This window comes from Mya arenaria, chromosome 13 (assembly GCF_026914265.1).
Source record: "Mya arenaria isolate MELC-2E11 chromosome 13, ASM2691426v1".
NCBI lineage: Eukaryota > Metazoa > Mollusca > Bivalvia > Myida > Myidae > Mya > Mya arenaria.
This window is the reverse complement of record NC_069134.1, coordinates 11,480,436-11,500,945: the sequence shown is the minus strand read 5'-3', so window position 1 is coordinate 11,500,945 and position 20,510 is coordinate 11,480,436. Positions and strand designations below refer to the sequence as shown.

Below are 20,510 nucleotides of genomic sequence, written 5' to 3'. Positions count from 1 at the left end.
CATTCTTACTAAATCAAGGGCTGTACACCGAGTGGAATATCACACAAATGGCATGTACACAATTTTCCATGGTGACAAACATTTGTATGAAGTTTCATGAGAATAGATAAAATACTTTTGGATGTGCAAGCGACACAAGATTTCTCAGCGACCTAACGCAATGTGACGGACACAACTCCTGTATAGCCCCAAGATATATTTATCTGAGAGTATATAAAGACATCGTATGAAAGCTCTAAGCATAACCCAAAGCATAACTGTAACAGCCATATACAAGGAGAGAAAATAATTACACCGACTGAAAGCTAATATCCATACATAAATTCAGCATAAAGTACATTGAAGATATCATGATTTCAAATGCTTATGTACCTTTCTGATGGCAAAAGCCCTGATGATGATGTGGGGATATTTCTGGCAGCCAAGGTATTTTACTCCAATCGGTCCATATTTCACTTCCTTATCCAGCGCCTTGGGCCAAAAACATGGGGTGCTCTAAAAACATACATCATACAACATAACACACTGTTGTACAAAAGGGCTGGTCAAAGTGTGTGGAGTTTAAAGGACTCTTTGCACACTTTAACAAGCCAAACTGCATTCATATCCCAAAAGCCGTTCATTTGAGGTGTCAGTATTATTTTTTTTTTAATTCTCTGTTTCAAATATATCTGCTAGTGAATACCCTTATTCTATATCAAAATTAACATTCTTTTTTAAGTATGTAATATACACACTGTCTGCACAGTCCATAAAATATTTATTGTTAATGCAGTTATGAGAGGTTTGTTAATATGAACAAACAAGTCACACCTTGTGTGATACATAAGTCTGAAAGTGTTAAACTTCTTGCAGGTCACAAATATTTCTTAATCAGAGGTGTGCATTGATATTTCTTTCCGTGTGCAAACCATGAACAAGTATTTCCCTGAACAGTTCATAAACTTGTCGGTCCCAGAGTCGTTCATTATAGTTTCTTACTGTCTTTAGCGTACAGTTCATAAATTTTCTATTCCAGAGCCATTCATAACTAGTCTTACCTTCTATAGTTCAGCAGCCAAATGTATAAAGCTTTAATAAGTTGTCGACCTGTTCTCTTTTGGCTAGTTGACCCATCAAAGCAATTTGATTGGTAAGTAGTCATTATTGGTTAAATATTGACCAATCAATAAACATTTTGGATAACTTTGACCAAACCAAACACTTAACCAGTTGTGTACAATTGTGTGCAGGCACTCATTCATTATCTTGTTTGTCTTAGAGCCATTCATTAACATGTCTTACCCTCTATAGTTCAGTTCATTATCTTATTTGTCTTAGAGCCATTCATTAACATGTCTTACCCTCTATAGTTCAGTTCATTATCTTATTTGTCTTAAAGCCATTCATTAACATGTCTTACCCTCTATAGTTCAGTTCATTATCTTGTTTGTCTTAGAGCCATTCATTAACATGTCTTACCCTCTATAGTTCAGTTCATTATCTTATTTGTCTTAGAGCCATTCATTAACATGTCTTACCTTCTATAGTTCAGTTCATTATCTTGTTTGTCTTAGAGCCATTCATTAACATGTCTTACCCTCTATAGTTCAGTTCATTATCTTGTTTGTCTTAGAGCCATTCATTAACATGTCTTACCTTCTATAGTTCAGTTCATTATCTTATTTGTCTTAGAGCCATTCATTAACATGTCTTACCTTCTATAATTCAATTCATTATCTTGTTTGTCTTAGAGCTATTCATAAACATGCCTTACTTTCTAACCTTCATTAACTTGTTTGTCTTAGAGCCAGTTCAGTTGTCAGAGCTTTCAGGATTCAAACAAATTCCTAACCAAAGCAGTTTTGTCATGAGTTCAAGTCTGAAGATGTTAGTGAAAATGGGATCCGACCTTACAACTACCGAAGGTCAACCTATGAATGTTAAGCCAACAATACCCTGTGTATCTTGTTGTCATTCAGGACGACCAGTGTGTTGATTTTAAAGTCAAAAAGGAGCCTCCAGATGTCATTGATAGTTCCCTGCATGGGCCACTGAGTTGCGATGTAGCTGTTTTCCTGGCGGTAACCCTGAATGGAAAAAAGGGCATTTGTTGGTGAACTTTAAAGGAAACAGGAACAAAAACATATTTGACTTACATCAACACCGAAAGGAAAGGTTGCAAAATGAGTATTCAAATGAATCAGAAAGAAAATGATCAAAGAAATTAAAAATAACAATTATGAAGTCATAATCAATTGTGAATTTGAAAATTTCAAAGGGAGAAAAACAACATACCCAACAAAACTTGTACAAATAAAGTACATGACCAAAATCCAGCAAAATAAAGTATATATATATAATATATCCTTTCATTTTCATGGAAAACACTTAAAAGCAAGGTAAAAAAACATGATTTCCACTTGCTTTGAAGTAATTTCCATGTTTTTCTATGTTTTTCGTGCTTATAGCCCTGTTTTTTGTGTTTTTGCCTAACTTTAAATGCTTTTCAATGCTTTACGGTGTTAGGTCACACTGTTTCGAAATCACAGAAAAATTCATTAAGTTTATAATCATAAGATTTTTTCTGAACAAGTTTTAAACCCAACTCACATCCACAAACACAGCGTTGATAAAGTCTGTTCCCATGTCGTTGGTTTCAATGGTCTGTAAATATGGCCGAGCCCTCTCAGCTGAAATATAAGCAAACAAATATATATCACAGAACTATTACCATATCACAGAAATGTATTGAATACTTTTTCTATAATTCTTTGAATAAGTTAACATATTAAACACTGTTAGTGTTCATGAATATCATTCAGAAGATATTTGACAACCAAAAATCCATTTACAGCAGGTTATAACTGCCAAATCACCAATAAACTGACAAGTGTCCATTTAGTCATTTACCAGTATTGGTTTTGTAAAGTGGTTTTATAAAGTGAGATATTTAGAGGCTCGCACTTGCAAGTGGCTGAGATGAAAGCATCTGTGGTGCATTTCTGGCTCAACATTAAAAAAGTTAGTATTTATTTTTGGTCTTCTGAACAATAAGGCTGTGCCCGGCCAGCCGACTTAAATGTTTAGAAGATAAAAATAAGCACTTACTATTACTTAGAATAGATATTTGAATATCATTAATTTGTAGCACAATTAAAGGGTTTATCTGGCAGCCAGAATGGTTCATCAGCATTCATATTTCATAACTTGTTATGCTTTCGGTCATTAATGGATGATATAATGTATTGCTATCAAATAATTATGACCATACGGTAGGTTTTTGGCGACTGGAATATATTTATTGCCTGAGAATGTACAAATATTGTCATTAATAACCCTGCAAAATGGTGCAAAATGTTGTACATTTCTTTGCATCTAAAGAATGGAACACACATTGTATTGAAAATAATCCAAGTCAGAGATGGGATGACCTAGAAACATCTTCCCTATTTAGCAGATGTCAAATCCACTTAAAAACTCAAGAATTATAATCAAAGAAAAAATGCACATGCCTCCGATTTCCTGTTCAACTCCTCGAAACCCAGATAAATGTAAAATAGCTTTCCTTAAAAGGAAACAGTTGAAGCTAAATACAGCTCAAGAAATGATAACAACCGCTGTGTTAATAGCATTATTTTCTTTATTTTCTCAGAATAGAATAACAAAATGCATTAAAAATTATTTTGAAGTATTGAATGAGATCATAGTCTTAAATATAATATTATCTGAGTTAAAGTACATTTCAAATATAGCTATAGAAAGTACTCTGATCATTGCAGAAGAATCACTATATGTGCATTTATGAGGTTTCTCCAAATATTTCATGGACACATTTCATGTTTATAATCAGGGTATTGTAGCTTAAAATCTGTATTGGTGCAATGCAGTCGAAATAGCAAGAATTGAATAATATATATGTGAATTAAAACATGGGTGTGACTTCATCGATTGTTCTTTTTGCACTCTTTGTGTATGTTAGAATTCAGTTCTGGCGATCTACAGAAAGAAGCGGGCATACTCGGCCACAGGCAATTTCAGGCATGGTGCATTCGACAGAATCGATATACGTAAAGTTATTAAACAAATTATTTGCAAAATCCTCCATTGTCCTCACACGAAAAAGGCGATCACCAAGTACAAGCTACGTTTTACTAATGACATTAGTTCAACAAGTAAGGCTTGGCTGACTGAATCTACCCTACGAAACTAAATTTTGGTGCAATCATTAGAATCCATCTAGTCGTGAAATTAATGAACAGAAAATTTGATTGAACAGTCTTTGTTTATGTTACAGTTAGTCCTATCTACATTCTGTGATTTAATTAGATACAACAATTTCAAAGGTATTGTTTTCCCAGTCTGCCGATAGTAAATGGTAAAGTTTGCACTAATTAATCGATTAACACCCGAAGTGAATGGAGCACCGCTAATAAATCTGTCAAGGGAACACCTAAACAATGAATGAAGCGCAAACCTTACAGTCTTCCTACAGGCAGATTTCAGATTCCTGGTTTATTACATAACTGTAATGACATGTCATGTGTCTGGATTAGGCAAGTTGGACCAATTAAGGCACGAGGAAAAACCAGATTTTCCTGTGAAGGGGTTTCAGTATCATCACCCGATAAGGTCATGAGGGAAATACTGCTGTTAAGTTTTAAAATTGGCTTTAGCCAGGTAGCTTTGTGTGTTTTTTGTGTGTATATGTATATAGTCTCATATATATTTATATAAATGGCTACAAGCAATTCACAGAACATACTACTGTACCTATCAATTGGAAGCTGAAGCACTATATAGCCGCAACGTTTTAGTTATACAAGTTGATCTATTTTGATTTATACTGTTCATATAGGTGGTCGGTAGTGTCATTTTTTTGGTGATATTTTTTGTATTTGTCACATAAAGCATGAAATGAAAATGAACACTACCAGCCACCATAGCAACACCTAGGGAAACCACAAAAACATAACACAGAAGCAAAGGGACACACATCCGTATCACACTGTCTTGTGTGCAAGTGGCATCAAAGTAATTCTACTGGGTGGATTATCAAGGATTATGCCAGGTTAGGGAGACTGAAAAAACTTTATGTCAATGTCATTGCGTCTGTTGGTGCCTCACACACAATCTGATCAGTTTGGTGCCTCACACTCACTCTGGTCAGTTCAGTGCCTCACACACACTCTGTTCAGTTTGGTGCCTCACACACACTCTGTTCAGTTTGGTGACTCACAAACACTCAGGTCAGTTTGGTGCCTCACACACAATATGTAAAGTTTGGTGCCTCACATTCACTCTGGTCAGTTCAGTGCCTCACACACACTCTGTCCAGTTTGGTGCCTCACACACACTCTGTCCAGTATGGTGCCTCACACACACACTCTGTCCAGTTTGGTGCCTCACACACACTCAGTCCAGTTTGGTGCCTCACACACACACTCTGTCCAGTTTGGTGCCTCACACACACACTCTGATCAGTTTGGTGCCTCACACACACAAACACACTCTCAGTCCAGTTTGGTGCCTCACACACACACTCTGATCAGTTTGGTGCCTCACACACACAAACACACACTCAGTCCAGTTTGGTGCCTCACACAAACACTCTGATCAGTTTGGTGCCTCACACACACTCTGTCCAGTTTGGTGCCTCACACACACACACACACTCTGTCCAGTTTGGGGCCTCACACACATTCTGTCCAGTTTGGTGTCTCACACACACACTCTGATCAGTTTGGTGCCTCACACACACTCAGTTCAGTTCCGTGCAACACAAACACTCTGTTCAGTTTGGTGCCTCACACACACTTAGGTCAGTTTGGTGCCTCACACACACACTCTGATCAGTTTGGTGCCTCACACACCTTGTCCAGTTTGGTGCCTCACACACACACACTCTGTCCAGTTTGGGGCCTCACACACACTCTGTCCAGTTTGGTGCCTCACACACACTTGGTCCAGTTTGGTGTCTCACACACACACTCTGATCAGTTTGGTGCCTCACACACACTCAGTTCAGTTCGGTGCAACACAAACACTCTGTTCAGTTTGGTGCCTCACACACACTCAGGTCAGTTTGGTGCCTCACACACACTCTGGTCAGTTTGGTACCTCACACACACTCTGGTCAGTTTGTTGCCTCACACACACTCTGGTCAGTTTGGGGCCTCACACACAATATGTAAAGTTTGATGGAAATTGGTTGTCTTTAACTTTTAGGAGGAGAAATCACTGAAACAATTGTGGACAATAGACGAACATCAATGGGCTGTTCATGACCCATTTAATTCTATGAATGAATCTTAATAACTGTTAATTAACCATTACTAAAGGATAACCCCAGGCGAGCTAAAAGATATGATAAAAGCATAAAGTTGTTTGTGAATAACCCAGTGCTGACATCAGAAAACAGTAATACAGAAAAATAACATTGATGCAGACTTAAAAAAAGTAAGGATAAAGAGTTGTTGTTTTTGTTCCCCATTATGAAGATAGAATTGAATAGTAAAGTAAGTCTGGTTTCTCAGTATTCCCCTGTTAGGTCCATATTTAGCAAGAAGTCAATAATTTCCCAGACAATTTATGAATGTTCTCATGTTTCTAAGTTACTTCCATTTACAACACAGCAAGACCATTGTATGCAGGTGAGATAACAAGAAATCAGCAAGTACAAAAAGTAAAACTTGAAATATTGTAATAAGTGAAGCGTTCTTTGAAATCTTGAATTGTCATTATTTCTACCATAAATATGTTGATTTCTCATTCAGTTCTTTGCACAAAAAGGAGAAAAGCTTTAAAGTCTAGATAAAGAGCAACAGTCATTAGTCCCTTTTCAGTACCATTGAGCAGAAAATTAATATGAACTTTTGATCTTGCAACAATAGCTGAAAATATTCCCCAATGTATTGAAATGACAATGGTTTGAGAACTGTTTGAACCATTGAATGACACTGAAATCTTATCACTAGTAAAACTCTCCAATAGTTTAGCTGCTATGAATACTCATATCCGGGTAGGCTGCATCATGTAAACAATATGCCGCCCCCCCCCCCCCCCGCCTCTAGTCGTTGATTGGCCTCATTATTTCCCCAGAAACAAATAACAACACAGAACTTGGTGTTTAACTATAAAGGCTTTCTGTTGTTTGGCAAGTTAATATGATGCTATAAGAACATAGACAGATGCTGGTGTAAAATTACATGTTTTTATGCAAGCTTTCTCACAACAAGTCGAAGAAAATAGGGAAAAATGAAGAATGAATGCTTTGACAAATTATTTGAATTCACTGCAAAAATAGTTCGGGATGCCTAAGACAACATAATTTCACACATGGTGCATTGCTAAAGCCATAGCAGGATCAAAAATTGATTAACAACATGATTATTTTCAACAACATGGCAAGTCCAAAGCAAAGAAACATCATACGAGTATCTGAATACAAACAAAGCATGTTTTATTAAAAAACAATATACACCTGTGATCATTAATTCCTTTGCAATTAAATTTGTTGGACACATCATAAAATAATTTATTAATAATTATATATATTTATTGTTTGTTTCTTTAAATAAGTACAGCCAAAACCTGTTTGCCAGTTAGTTCATTGTTGATACTCAATTTAAAGCAAAAAGATGTGGAAATAGAAACTTGAATTTCTCATTAAAAATGGAACTCAGTAATCCCCCAGTTACGTCTGCAATCTTATCTGTAACTCTGTTACTCAGTAATCCCTCAATTACATTGGCCATCTTATCTGTAACTATGTTACTCAGTAACCCCCCATCCCCCAATTACATTGGCCATCTTATCTGTAACTATGTTACTCAGTAATCCCCCAATTACATTGGCCATCTTATCTGTAACTATGTTACTCAGTAATCCCCAATTACATTGGCCATCTTATCTGTAACTCTGTTACTCAGTAATGCCCCAATTACATTGGCCATCTTATCTGTAACTCTGTTACTCAGTAATACCCCAATTACATTGAACATCTTATCTGTAACTCTGTTACTCAGTAATCCCCCAATTACATTGAATATCTTATCTGTAACTCTGTTACTCAGTAATACCCCAATTACATTGAACATCTTATCTGTAACTATGTTACTCAGTAATCCCCCAATTACATTGGCCATCTTATCTGTAACTCTGTTACTCAGTAATACCCCAATTACATTGGCTATCTTATCTGCAACACTGTTACTCAGTAATACTCAAATTACATTGGCTATCTTATCTGTAACTCTATTACTCAGTAATACCCATTTACATTGGCCATCTTATCTGTAGCTCTGTTACTCAGTAATCCCCCAATTACATTGGACATCTTATCTGTAATTATGTTACTCAGTTATACCCAAATTACATTGGCCATCTTATCTGTAACTCTGTTACTCAGTAATACCCCAATTACATTGGCCATCTTATTTGTAACTTTGTTACTCAGTAATCGCCCAATTACATTGGCCATCTTATCTGTAACTCTGTTACTCAGTAATACCCCAATTACATTGAACATCTTATCTGTAACTCTGTTACTCAGTGATCCCCCAATTACATTGGCCATCTTATCTGTAACTCTGTTACTCAGTAATACCCCAATTACATTGGCCATCTTATCTGTAACTCTGTTACTCAGTAATCCCCCAATTACATTGGCCATCTTATCTGTAACTCTGTTACTCAGTAATACCCCAATTACATTGAACATCTTATCTGTAACTCTGTTACTCAGTGATCCCTCAATTACATTGGCCATCTTATCTGTAACTCTGTTACTGAGTAATCCCCCAATTACATTGAACATCTTATCTGTAACTCTGTTACTCAGTGATCCCCCAATTACATTGGCCATCTTATCTGCAGCTCTGTTACTCAGTGATACCCCAATTACATTGGACATCTTATCTGTAACTCTGTTACTCAGTGATCCCCCAATTACATTGGCCATCTTATCTGCAGCTCTGTTACTCAGTGATACCCCAATTACATTGGACATCTTATCTGTAACTCTGTTACTCAGTGATCCCCCAATTACATTGGCCATCTTATCTGTAACTCTGTTACTCAGTGATACCCCAATTACATTGGACATCTTATCTGCAACGCTGTTACTTTATGTTGATTATGTTTATGATAAGATGGTCCCTATAAGAATAACACTTACGTGGAAGCAACATGATGTCCCGGCTTTTATTCCTATTCTCGTCCCTATGTCCACTTGCACAGTCACCAATCAGGATTTTTGGCACAATTTGTTGAAGGAACTGAAGGAGGAATTGACCATGATTGTTTACATGTATTTAATGTTATGAAACTTTGCCAAACAAGGCAACACTCTATGTGAAGATGACATGGACAGAACTGTTTACACTTGCTCCTTCTTTCACATTTGATAACATAGGTCAAATAAAAGGAAAATTATTCTGTGACAACTGACCCCAAGTTCCTGATTTCATCAAGCCAAATTTATTACTTAATATTTTTTTTAATAAATAAAATTTCATTTTTTAGAACTTTTGGACTTTAAAAGTTAATTATCTTTATGATTATCCCGATAAACTATTTTTATTTAGCAAAATCAAGATTTAGCAAGAAATTTAACAAAAATAAAATAAGCTACTAAAGCTTGTTTAGCTTAAGAACTTTCAAGAAATTGGGGCCTATTGATGCTTGTTACCACAGCAATTTCATTCTGTGAATAGATATTTAGTGTCAATGACTTTTTATTCTATTACATTATGTATACACTTTTGAACTAGGTTCATACTAAGCTTAAAATGTATCTGTTAATAGGTAAAAACCAGATAAATAACAGAAATATAATTGTGCACATTGTCAAAATGAATATTAAATGTCTTCTTAAGATCTTTATCAGTTTCCAAGTTATGGCTAACAATATTATAATGATTTTTGCACAACATCAGGCCATGGCACTGACAAAACCAAGGTAATGAAAATATAATTATTTTTTTTGAAATCAGACAAGAATTCAAATGATAATAGTACCTGAAATTCCTTCTCATATCCTGTGGTGTTTGTTTGTTGGTTTTTGAGCATGAGTTTGTGAGCAACAGCCGGAAGCTGAGAAGCCGGTATCACAGTGGTCCAGACTTGAACATACATGGCCAGGGTGTCGTAGATAAGGCGGTACTGTGACTGAAAATGTAAAGAGAAGAAACTAATACATATATCAAACAGTGGTCCAACTGATCATACATCACCAGGGTGTTGTAGATAAGGCGGTACTGTGACTGAAAATGTAAAGAGAAGAAACTAATACATATATCACACAGTGGTCCAGACCTGATCATACATTGCCAGGGTGTCGTAGATAAGGCCTAAAACATAGGTAAGACCATCAACCCCACTACTTAGGGAACATTATGATAGGAGACTTTTCTAACATACTGTTTCATTTCAGAGTTTGGTGGGAAAACACCGATGCATGTTTTAAAACTGAGCAAGAACTGATACAGGTCGTCTATCATAACATTCCTCTTAAACACATGCCTCCTCCCATTAATTTCATACTATAATGCATTGTTAGAACTTTTAGCCAAAGGAGTTGCATCTAGCTTTTATATGATGTTTCCTTGAAATTCCACTTCAAAGGACATCATAAATCAATCACATTTATCAATTAGTGCATTTTCTTCGGTATAAGCATAATTAAAGTGTCTTGAATTCTTTTGGTAGACACAGTATGTTCCAAATATATTTCTGTTATTTAATCATCATTATATTCAGTAAAAGTTCAATTAAGTACTCTGTGTAAAAGGTCTTGCGCTAGCATGATAAGGGATGTAAGACAAAAGTGTGATATGGATTTTTCAATACTGAGTTTTTAATATGGCGTGCTGTAATTTCACTGTTGGATATGGAAATTGATAGGCATATAATAAAGCTAACTTTTGTATAGGAAGCACATTTCAGTTATGGAACTGCATTTATAAAATAACTTACGGCGCAGGAGTGATATAATCCCCAGCAATAATTTTCATCAATTAATTTAATTATAATTGAGACATTATTTATGTTTTTTATTGTAAATAAAAAGATTTTATGTCCGGCTATTTTCTTTCCTGCGGATGAAGCCTTCTAATAACACACAATGTAAATGCTTCACACTATGACAAGAGAAGAAACTTTTACCTAGATTTGGACCGTATACGAGTTATGTTATAAATAGAATTTTAAATTCGTGTTTATTTTGTATCAAATTTATTAAACTCGTCATTTAAAACCGATAAAAACGAGGCTTTTTAAATGAACTTGTTTAATAAATTTGATACAAAATAAACACTCATTTGAGATCCTCTATTTACAATTCTACCACTTTAACTATGGCAAAAGTTTAAAGTGCTGCAATTTGACCTACACAGTTTAAACTTAACATGATTAAGGTCGTCAGTACTATAATGTAATGTATCTGAACATAAAAGCTTCATATTTTTATTTCAAAATCAGTGTTCTAGGTTAGTATTTAAAGTTTTTCCTCACCAGAGTTTGAACCATGTTAGTTCTGAACTTTCGCAGACAGAGAACAGTACTGTAGATGTCAACGAAGTTTTCATGCTCCAGTTGCTTGAGGCAGTAGTCAATGGCGATGAAAGTTGCCGTCCGACCCCCACCACATCTGGAATATGCCAAGATTCACACAAGTAGACAATTTATAAGCATTAAAAAAACAAGATGCAAATGCAATTTAACTATGATTTGTGTGATGGACCATTTTCATGAAATTGTAAGAACTAATATGTACATTAAAAAAAGTTGAATACTGTTGTCTTAATAAATGCCATGACAACCATAACAATAATGAATCACATCAAATGTAAAAAAACAGAGTCAAAATAGAATGTAAACGAGATGTTACGATTATTTCTCACCTGCAGTGCACTAGCATGGGCCCGGGTGAGGTGAGCAGAGTTCGGTTGATACGGCGCCTCACATCGAGCAGAAAGCCCGGGTCCGTACCCTCGTCTGTGAAACCAGACATCTCATAATGCTTCACAATGCGAGTCTCATCACAACCATCCTGAACACATAGAAGAAATGGTGGTTATTCATGGACAAGTTCATTAAATTTATATTCTATATTTTGCATCTATTCACTTATTTAATAGCTTATGTGACTTTCATCACAAGAGCTCACAAGCAGGGACATATCTGTTTTTTCAGGCAGTACTTCCAGGGCTGTATCTCAGAAAACACTGTGGCCTAGCTTACTGAATATATGTCAATTCTCATGGTAAACATTTAAGGAATGAATTGCAGGATTGATGTCATTATCGGGTTATGAACACAGTTGGGCTGGTTAAAGTGTGTGGAGTCAGAAGGACTCCACGTATAGTTTAACCAGCCAAACTACATTCATATCCCCGATATTGACATCAATCACGCAATTCATTACTTATATTAACACCATTATTGATTTCCAGAATTGTTCAAAAAATATGTTTTAAAGAAAACATTTCAGTCATTCTTTCTCACCCATTCTGTAAATAGAACGACTCCACTGTAACAGGAAACAGTTTGTCATATGATGTCATAACACCGTGGGAAATAAACAACAACTTCATAGTTCATTTTTAAAGTAAAAATGTCACACTTATGACAACAATACTTAAACAAATCATAAATAAACACTTTTCAACAAGTTTTATGTGGCCTGAGTTGCTGCGTATATGTCCATTCTCATGGTTTAACATTGTGGCCTGAGTTGCTGCGTATATGTCCATTCTCATGGTTAACATTGTGGTCTGAGTTGCTGCCTATATGTCCATTCTCATAGAAAAATTGTGGTCTGAGTTGCTGCGTATATGTCCATTCTCATGGTAAACATTGTGGCCTGAGTTGCTGCGTATATGTGTCCATTCTCATGGTTTAACATTGTGGTCTGAGTTGCTGCCTATATGTCCATTCTCATAGAAAAATTGTGGTCTGAGTTGCTGCATATATGTCCATTCTCATGGTTAACATTATGGCCTGAGTTGCTGTATATATGTCCATTCTCATGGTTAACATTGTGGTCTGAGTTGCTGTATATGTGTCCATTCTCATGGTTAACATTGTGGCCTGAGCATGCGTATATGTCCATTCTCATGGTTAACATTGTGGCCTGAGTTGCTGTATATATGTCCATTCTCATGGTTAACATATTGGCCTGAGTTGCTGCGTATATGTCCATTCTCATGGTAAACATTGTGGTCTTAGTTGCTGCATATATGTCCATTCTCATGGTAAACATTGTGGCCTGAGTTGCTGCGTATATGTCCATTCTCATGGTAAACATTGTGGTCTGAGTTGCTGCATATATGTCCATTCTCATGGTAAACATTGTGGTCTGAGATGCTGCGTATATGTCCATTCTCATGGTAAACATTGTGGCCTGAGTTGCTGTATATATGTCCATTCTCATGGTAAACATTGTGGTCTGAGATGCTGCGTGTATGTCCATTCTCATGGTAAACATTGTGGCCTGAGTTGCTGCATGTATGTCCATTCTCATGGTAAACATTGTGGTCTGAGATGCTGCGTATATGTCCATTCTCATGGTAAACATTGTGGCCTAAGTTGCTGCATATATGTCCATTCTCATGGTAAACATTGTGGTCTGAGATGCTGCGTATATGTCCATTCTCATGGTAAACATTGTGGCCTGAGTTGCTGTATATATGTCCATTCTCATGGTAAACATTGTGGTCTGAGATGCTGCGTGTATGTCCATTCTCATGGTAAACATTGTGGCCTGAGTTGCTGCATGTATGTCCATTCTCATGGTAAACATTGTGGTCTGAGATGCTGCGTATATGTCCATTCTCATGGTAAACATTGTGGCCTAAGTTGCTGCATATATGTCCATTCTCATGGTAAACATTGTGGTCTGAGATGCTGCGTATATGTCCATTCTCATGGTAAACATTGTGGCCTGAGTTGCTGCGTATATGTCCATTCTCATAGAAAAATTGTGGCCTGAGTTGCTGCGTATATGTCCATTCTCATGGTAAACATTGTGGCCTGAGTTTCTGCATATATGTCCATTCTCATGGTTAACATGGTTAACATTATGGCCTGAGTTTCTGTATATATGTCCATTCTCATGGTTAACATTGTGGCCTGAGTTGCTGCCTAAATGTCCATTCTCATGGTCAACATTGTGGTCTGAGTTGCTACATATATGTCCATTCTCATGGTAAACATTGTGGCCTGAGTTGCTGTATATATGTCCATTCTCATGGTAAACATTGTGGTCTGAGATGCTGCGTGTATGTCCATTCTCATGGTAAACATTGTGGCCTGAGTTTCTGCATATATGTCCATTCTCATGGTTAACATGGTTAACATTATGGCCTGAGTTTCTGTATATATGTCCATTCTCATGGTTAACATTGTGGCCTGAGTTGCTGCCTAAATGTCCATTCTCATGGTCAACATTGTGGTCTGAGTTGCTACATATATGTCCATTCTCATGGTAAACATTGTGGCCTGAGTTGCTGCATATATGTCCATTCTCATGGTCAACATTGTGGTCTGAGTTGCTACATATATGTCCAGTCTCATGGTAAACATTGTGGCCTGAGTTGCTGCATGTATGTCCATTCTCATGGTAAACATTGTGGTCTGAGATGCTGCGTATATGTCCATTCTCATGGTAAACATTGTGGCCTAAGTTGCTGCATATATGTCAATTCTCATGGTTTACATTGTGGCCCGAGTTGCTGCATATCTGTCCATTCTCATGGTAAACATTGTGGTCTGAGTTGCTGCATATATGTCCATTCTCATGGTAAACATTGTGGTCTGAGTTGCTGCATATATGTCCATTCTCATGGTAAACATTGTGGCCTGAGTTGCTGTATATATGTCCATTCTCATGGTTAACATTGTGGCCTGAGTTGCTGCGTATATGTCCATTCTCATGGTAAACATTGTGGCCTGAGTTGCTGCATGTATGTCCATTCTCATGGTAAACATTGTGGTCTGAGATGCTGCGTATATGTCCATTCTCATGGTAAACATTGTGGCCTGAGTTGCTGCATATATGTCCATTCTCATGGTAAACATTGTGGTCTGAGATGCTGCGTATATGTCCATTCTCATGGTAAACATTGTGGCCTGAGTTGCTGCGTATATGTCCATTCTCATAGAAACATTGTGGCCTGAGTTGCTGCGTATATGTCCATTCTCATGGTAAACATTGTGGCCTGAGTTGCTGCATACATGTGCATTCTCATGGTTAACATGGTTAACATTATGGCCTGAGTTTCTGTATATATGTCCATTCTCATGGTTAACATTGTGGCCCGAGTTGCTGCCTAAATGTCCATTCTCATGGTCAACATTGTGGTCTGAGTTGCTACATATATGTCCATTCTCATGGTAAACATTGTGGTCTGAGTTGCTGCATATATGTCCATTCTCATGGTAAACATTGTGGTCTGAGTTGCTGCATATATGTCCATTCTCATGGTAAACATTGTGGTCTGAGTTGCTGCATATATGTCCATTCTCATGGTTAACATTGTGGCCTGAGTTGCTGCGTATATGTCCATTCTCATGGTAAACATTGTGGCCTGAGTTGCTGCATGTATGTCCATTCTCATGGTAAACATTGTGGTCTGAGATGCTGCGTATATGTCCATTCTCATGGTAAACATTGTGGCCTGAGTTGCTGCATATATGTCCATTCTCATGGTAAACATTGTGGTCTGAGATGCTGCGTATATGTCCATTCTCATGGTAAACATTGTGGCCTGAGTTGCTGCGTATATGTCCATTCTCATAGAAACATTGTGGCCTGAGTTGCTGCGTATATGTCCATTCTCATGGTAAACATTGTGGCCTGAGTTGCTGCATACATGTGCATTCTCATGGTTAACATGGTTAACATTATGGCCTGAGTTTCTGTATATATGTCCATTCTCATGGTTAACATTGTGGCCTGAGTTGCTGCCTAAATGTCCATTCTCATGGTCAACATTGTGGCCTGAGTTGCTGCGTATATGTCCATTCTCATGGTAAACATTGTGGCCTGAGTTGCTGCCTTTATGTCCATTCTCATGGTAAACATTGTGGCCTGAGTTGCTGCATATATGTCCACTCTCATGGTCAACATTGTGGTCTGAGTTGCTACATATATGTCCATTTTCATGGTAAACATTGTGGCCTGAGTTGCTGCCTATATGTCCATTCTCATGGTTAACATTGTGGCCTGAGTTGCTGCATATATGTCCATTCTCATGGTAAACATTGTGGCCTGAGTTGCTGCCTTTATGTCCATTCTCATGGTCAACATTGTGGTCTGAGTTGCTGCGTATATGTCCATTCTCATGGTAAACATTGTGGCCTGAGTTGCTGCCTATATGTCCATTCTCATGGTTTACATTGTGGTCTGAGTTGCTGCATATATGTCCATTCTCATGGTAAACATTGTGGCCCGAGTTGCTGCATATATGTCCATTCTCATGGTAAACATTGTGGTCTGAGTTGCTGTATATATGTCCATTCTCATGGTTTACATTGTGGCCCGAGTTGCTGCATATATTTCCATTCTCATGGTAAACATTGTGGTCTTAGTTGCTGCATATATGTCCATTCTCATGGTAAACATTGTGGTCTGAGTTGCTGCATATATGTCCATTCTCATGGTAAACATTGTGGTCTGAGTTGCTGCATATATGTCCATTCTCATGGTTAACATTGTGGCCTGAGTTGCTGGGTATATGTCCATTCTCATGGTTAACATTGTGGCCTGAGTTTCTGTATATATGTCCATTCTCATGATTAACATTGTGGTCTGAGTTGCTGCTTATATGTCCATTCTCATGGTCAACATTGTGGCCTGAGTTGCTGCTTATATGTCCATTCTCATGGTAAACATTGTGGTCTGAGTTGCTGCTTATATGTCCATTCTCATGGTCAACATTGTGGCCTGAGTTGTTTATTTTTTCTTTCAAATGTTTGGTACTTAAACAGGGCCTTTTTTACATCTGCATTACATATATATGAAATCATAATGCTGTTGGTGACAATTCTTGGTAGGAATAAGTGCTGGTTAGTTTCACAAGATCCAAATATTTAACAAATTGCCTGCCATAAAAATCATTTTGACTACACTCAAAGCTTCATGGATTAATAACAAGCAACATTCTGTGGATCAAGCTGTATTAGAAAACAGCTATTGGGTAAAAACTATTATGTTGTTTTATTTTATTGATTGAATTTGAAACAACAATGTTCAATGAAGTCAAGTAAAGATTACATCAAATACATGAAGCTTCTTTTCAAAACAACCAGATCAATCTTCTGTTTGACAAGACAAAGATTGACACTCTCAGTTGATCAAATGGCAAAGTCTATTCCTCAGAAAGTGCTCGGCTCTTTTTACAATTGACAATCAATTTCCTATTTAGGGTAGGAACATTTGACCATCCTGAGGAAACACAATGCATCAAGTTCCAATTAGCTAAAAGCACCTGCCAAACATGTCAAGGGTACACAAAGGCTGCCTAGGGAAATTAAGAATCAGTACTCTGTAACCTATACATGTGTACATGTAGGTTAACTTCTCTCTGTCAATGTTGCACATTCACTTGGGATTACAATGTAAGTAACTGGCCTATATATGAAGAAAACATCAGAAAAATGACAAAACCACAATAACTATACCATGGAAAATTACTAACATAATGGAAGTCAGCATTTCATTTGAATACCTGTACCAGAAACTGTTGTAAAATTAAACAGTATTATCACAAGCAGATGCTAACACGACCATTTTTTTTCAATCCATCATGGAACATATTTTGATAATTATCCAAGCAAGATTTATGGGCCTAACTTCAGGTATGATTCTTGTCAATGGTAACATGTGTACAAAATTTCAAATTTACATCTTGAATATAATTCACTTTTGGCCAAGTTATGACTCCGAGGGTGAAGGCTCTGTCAGACAATTCTATGAACTTTTTTTAACTGTAAGAAGCTTTAACATTAAATAACTTTGCCAGAATTTGGCTCGAGCTTACCTTACAAATTTGGAATGTTCGTATCACAAGTTTAGAGAGTTCCAGGGTGTCCTTGAGGACAATGTGGATATTGCCCTGACGTACATATTTTTGCACACTGAGAATGTTCCCCCAGTATTTATCACACTGTTGCTGGAAAACAAAACAAAACATTTACAATACACTACTATGTTAATACCTTAAAAAACAGTTTGGGCAATAAATTTGTCCATAGATGTTACACGCAAGGATATCAAGGATATTTGTTGATTTCAGTGTAAGATCTTATCTTATTTCACTAGTGGTCATAGAAAAAATATTTTTACAACATTTTTCTATGACCAAGTGTGAACAAATATACGATCTTGCACTAAAATCAACAAGTTTTCTTTTTTGTTTCATGTATTTCTTGTGCATTCTAAATTTCTTTTCCCTCTTCAGGCTGTTTGATGACAGACCCAGTTAGGAGCCTCCCCATAAAAGGAAGTAAACCGCTGCAAGAAGTTTGCTTCAAAACACGCAAGCAGTAGGTACATAAACCCATGCTCATTGAAACCTTATGTATCAAAATATTCTTTTTTTCACATTTTATTGAATAAAATCCACAAAACTTTATTTTCATATAAGAAAGGCTACTTCCTATGTCATAAAGCTAGCCACTGATGATTGATTTTGGATTTGCAAATGAGACAATTCCACAGTAATTTTCTTTTACAAACCAGGTTTATTTTAATAAACTTGGACTACTGGCTAAGGTCACAAATCCGAACACTTTTTGATGTTTTTTACAATTATCTTGGAGAGTTTATGTTGTAGTAAGTTAAACTTTCGTATGAAACATCTTTGGTTCATGTGAAAACAGCTGTCAAAGTACAGATTCACGATCTCGTCAATTTTATGTCGAAAATCGTTCATTTTATGGACAGTAAATCACCCTTCAAATTATGCTATGGAGGGCACAAATACCGAACACTTGAAAAGCGAAAATACATGGTCATACAATTATAATTAAAAAGTATGCTATATTAAATAAACACTTAGCTTCAAAGTGATTTTTGTTTCCGAGGTTTTTTCAAAACATTTGCTTCAAATGTAAACCGTGATTTCTATTTATAAATATCTTGAATGTAGGTCAACATAACTGCAAAACCTAAAGATGCGCGTGCGCTCTCTGACGTCATTCCCCCATGTGCTACATTTTGATCTTTAAGCATATAAACATTGAATGGCATTTTTTAGAAAAATACTTAACAAAACAAGATGAAACTTCGCAAGTGTGACCAAGGCAAGCCTCTGTATTGTTTTAGATCATCGAATAATCGATCACGGTAAACAAACGCGTGTTTTAGCCGGTGTTCGGGATTTGTGCCTTGTTCGGAAATGTACCGTCAACCAGTAATGATGTAGTAATTTAACCAAACCTAAGAGGCAGTTTTTAGCAATATAACAAAAACAGCTCATATTCTTCTTAACATCTAGTTCTACAATTAATGGGAAACATTGACTAAGAAAAAGTGCTAATCACGCTGATTTTTTTTTGTAAAAATAATCCCTAATTTTCAAAATCAAAATGCAAACTGAATGGATTTCCAAAATAAATACAAAAAGATAGGCTTCCTAGGAATGTAAAATGCATGTGACTTTATTCATAAGTCAGCACATTGTCACCATCACCAGCAAACACTCAGAGAAAAACAGAATCCATGAATACGGGAAATAGAATTCAATAATAAGGTAAGGTAGATATAAGAATGTTTCGAATCAAAATGTCTTTAGCATTGAAATATACAAGATTTGTTTCCACACAGTCAAAATCATTTAAAGCTTAGGTTCAACTCAAAATTCACCAAATATTTGTAAAAAGTAGTTCTTCCCATGCCAATGTGAAAATGATCAAATGTTATCATTCACCAATATTTTCCACTCTTAAACCCATATGCAGGAAATAAAATTGAAATATATGGTTGTATGGCCATTGTGGATGTCAGAATTTGTTATTTCATTTAGATAGCATTGTATTTGGTTAGAGGTCAACCTTTTTGCATTCCTTCTGTTCTGTGCTACTATATGTACTTGCATTTTAAACTCCTGAATTTTAAATTAAGGAGCTGGTAGATTCCTTTGGTGTAGTCAACAAGGACTCACTCTGTTCAGATATGTTTGTAAGTCACTTCGCAGAATCCAAACCAATATGGTGGCCTCCTGTCCATCCTTTTGGGATAGTTTTCCCTTCCAAGGACATTCAGAAAGCCATGTGCAAGCCAGTGATATTTTACCCCAGCAATACTTTGCTATTCCTGCCGCTTAATGATACCTTAGGGAGCAATTCTGATCCAGTGATGTATAGACGCAGGCTTTTTCACAATAGCAGAAAACGCAAGAACAGCAGGGGTGCCAATTGCTATATTTAAGTGTTCTAGACGTTCTTCATTTCCATAACAGAGAATTTTGAAATAAACAATGGTCAGGGTATTGGTAAAACTGTTTAATAAATTATCTCCTATCGAT

At 36.6% G+C, this 20,510-nt stretch overlaps 1 protein-coding gene across 6 annotated transcripts in view; it reads right to left on the bottom strand.

The window, feature by feature from the left end:
* Positions 1-20,510, bottom strand: part of LOC128214670 (receptor-type tyrosine-protein phosphatase epsilon-like) — an 85,632-nt gene that overhangs the window by 9,813 nt on the left and 55,309 nt on the right. For all 6 annotated transcript variants that reach the window (XM_052921260.1, XM_052921258.1, XM_052921263.1 and 3 more), the window contains 8 exons: positions 18,024-18,155; positions 11,883-12,031; positions 11,494-11,629; positions 10,000-10,149; positions 9,158-9,257; positions 2,593-2,672; positions 1,938-2,069; positions 373-495 (listed from right to left, as the gene is read on the bottom strand). In XM_052921260.1, the coding sequence (XP_052777220.1) occupies positions 373-495; positions 1,938-2,069; positions 2,593-2,672; positions 9,158-9,257; positions 10,000-10,149; positions 11,494-11,629; positions 11,883-12,031; positions 18,024-18,155 (1,002 nt within the window). The remainder of the gene's footprint in view (positions 1-372; positions 496-1,937; positions 2,070-2,592; positions 2,673-9,157; positions 9,258-9,999; positions 10,150-11,493; positions 11,630-11,882; positions 12,032-18,023; positions 18,156-20,510) is intronic.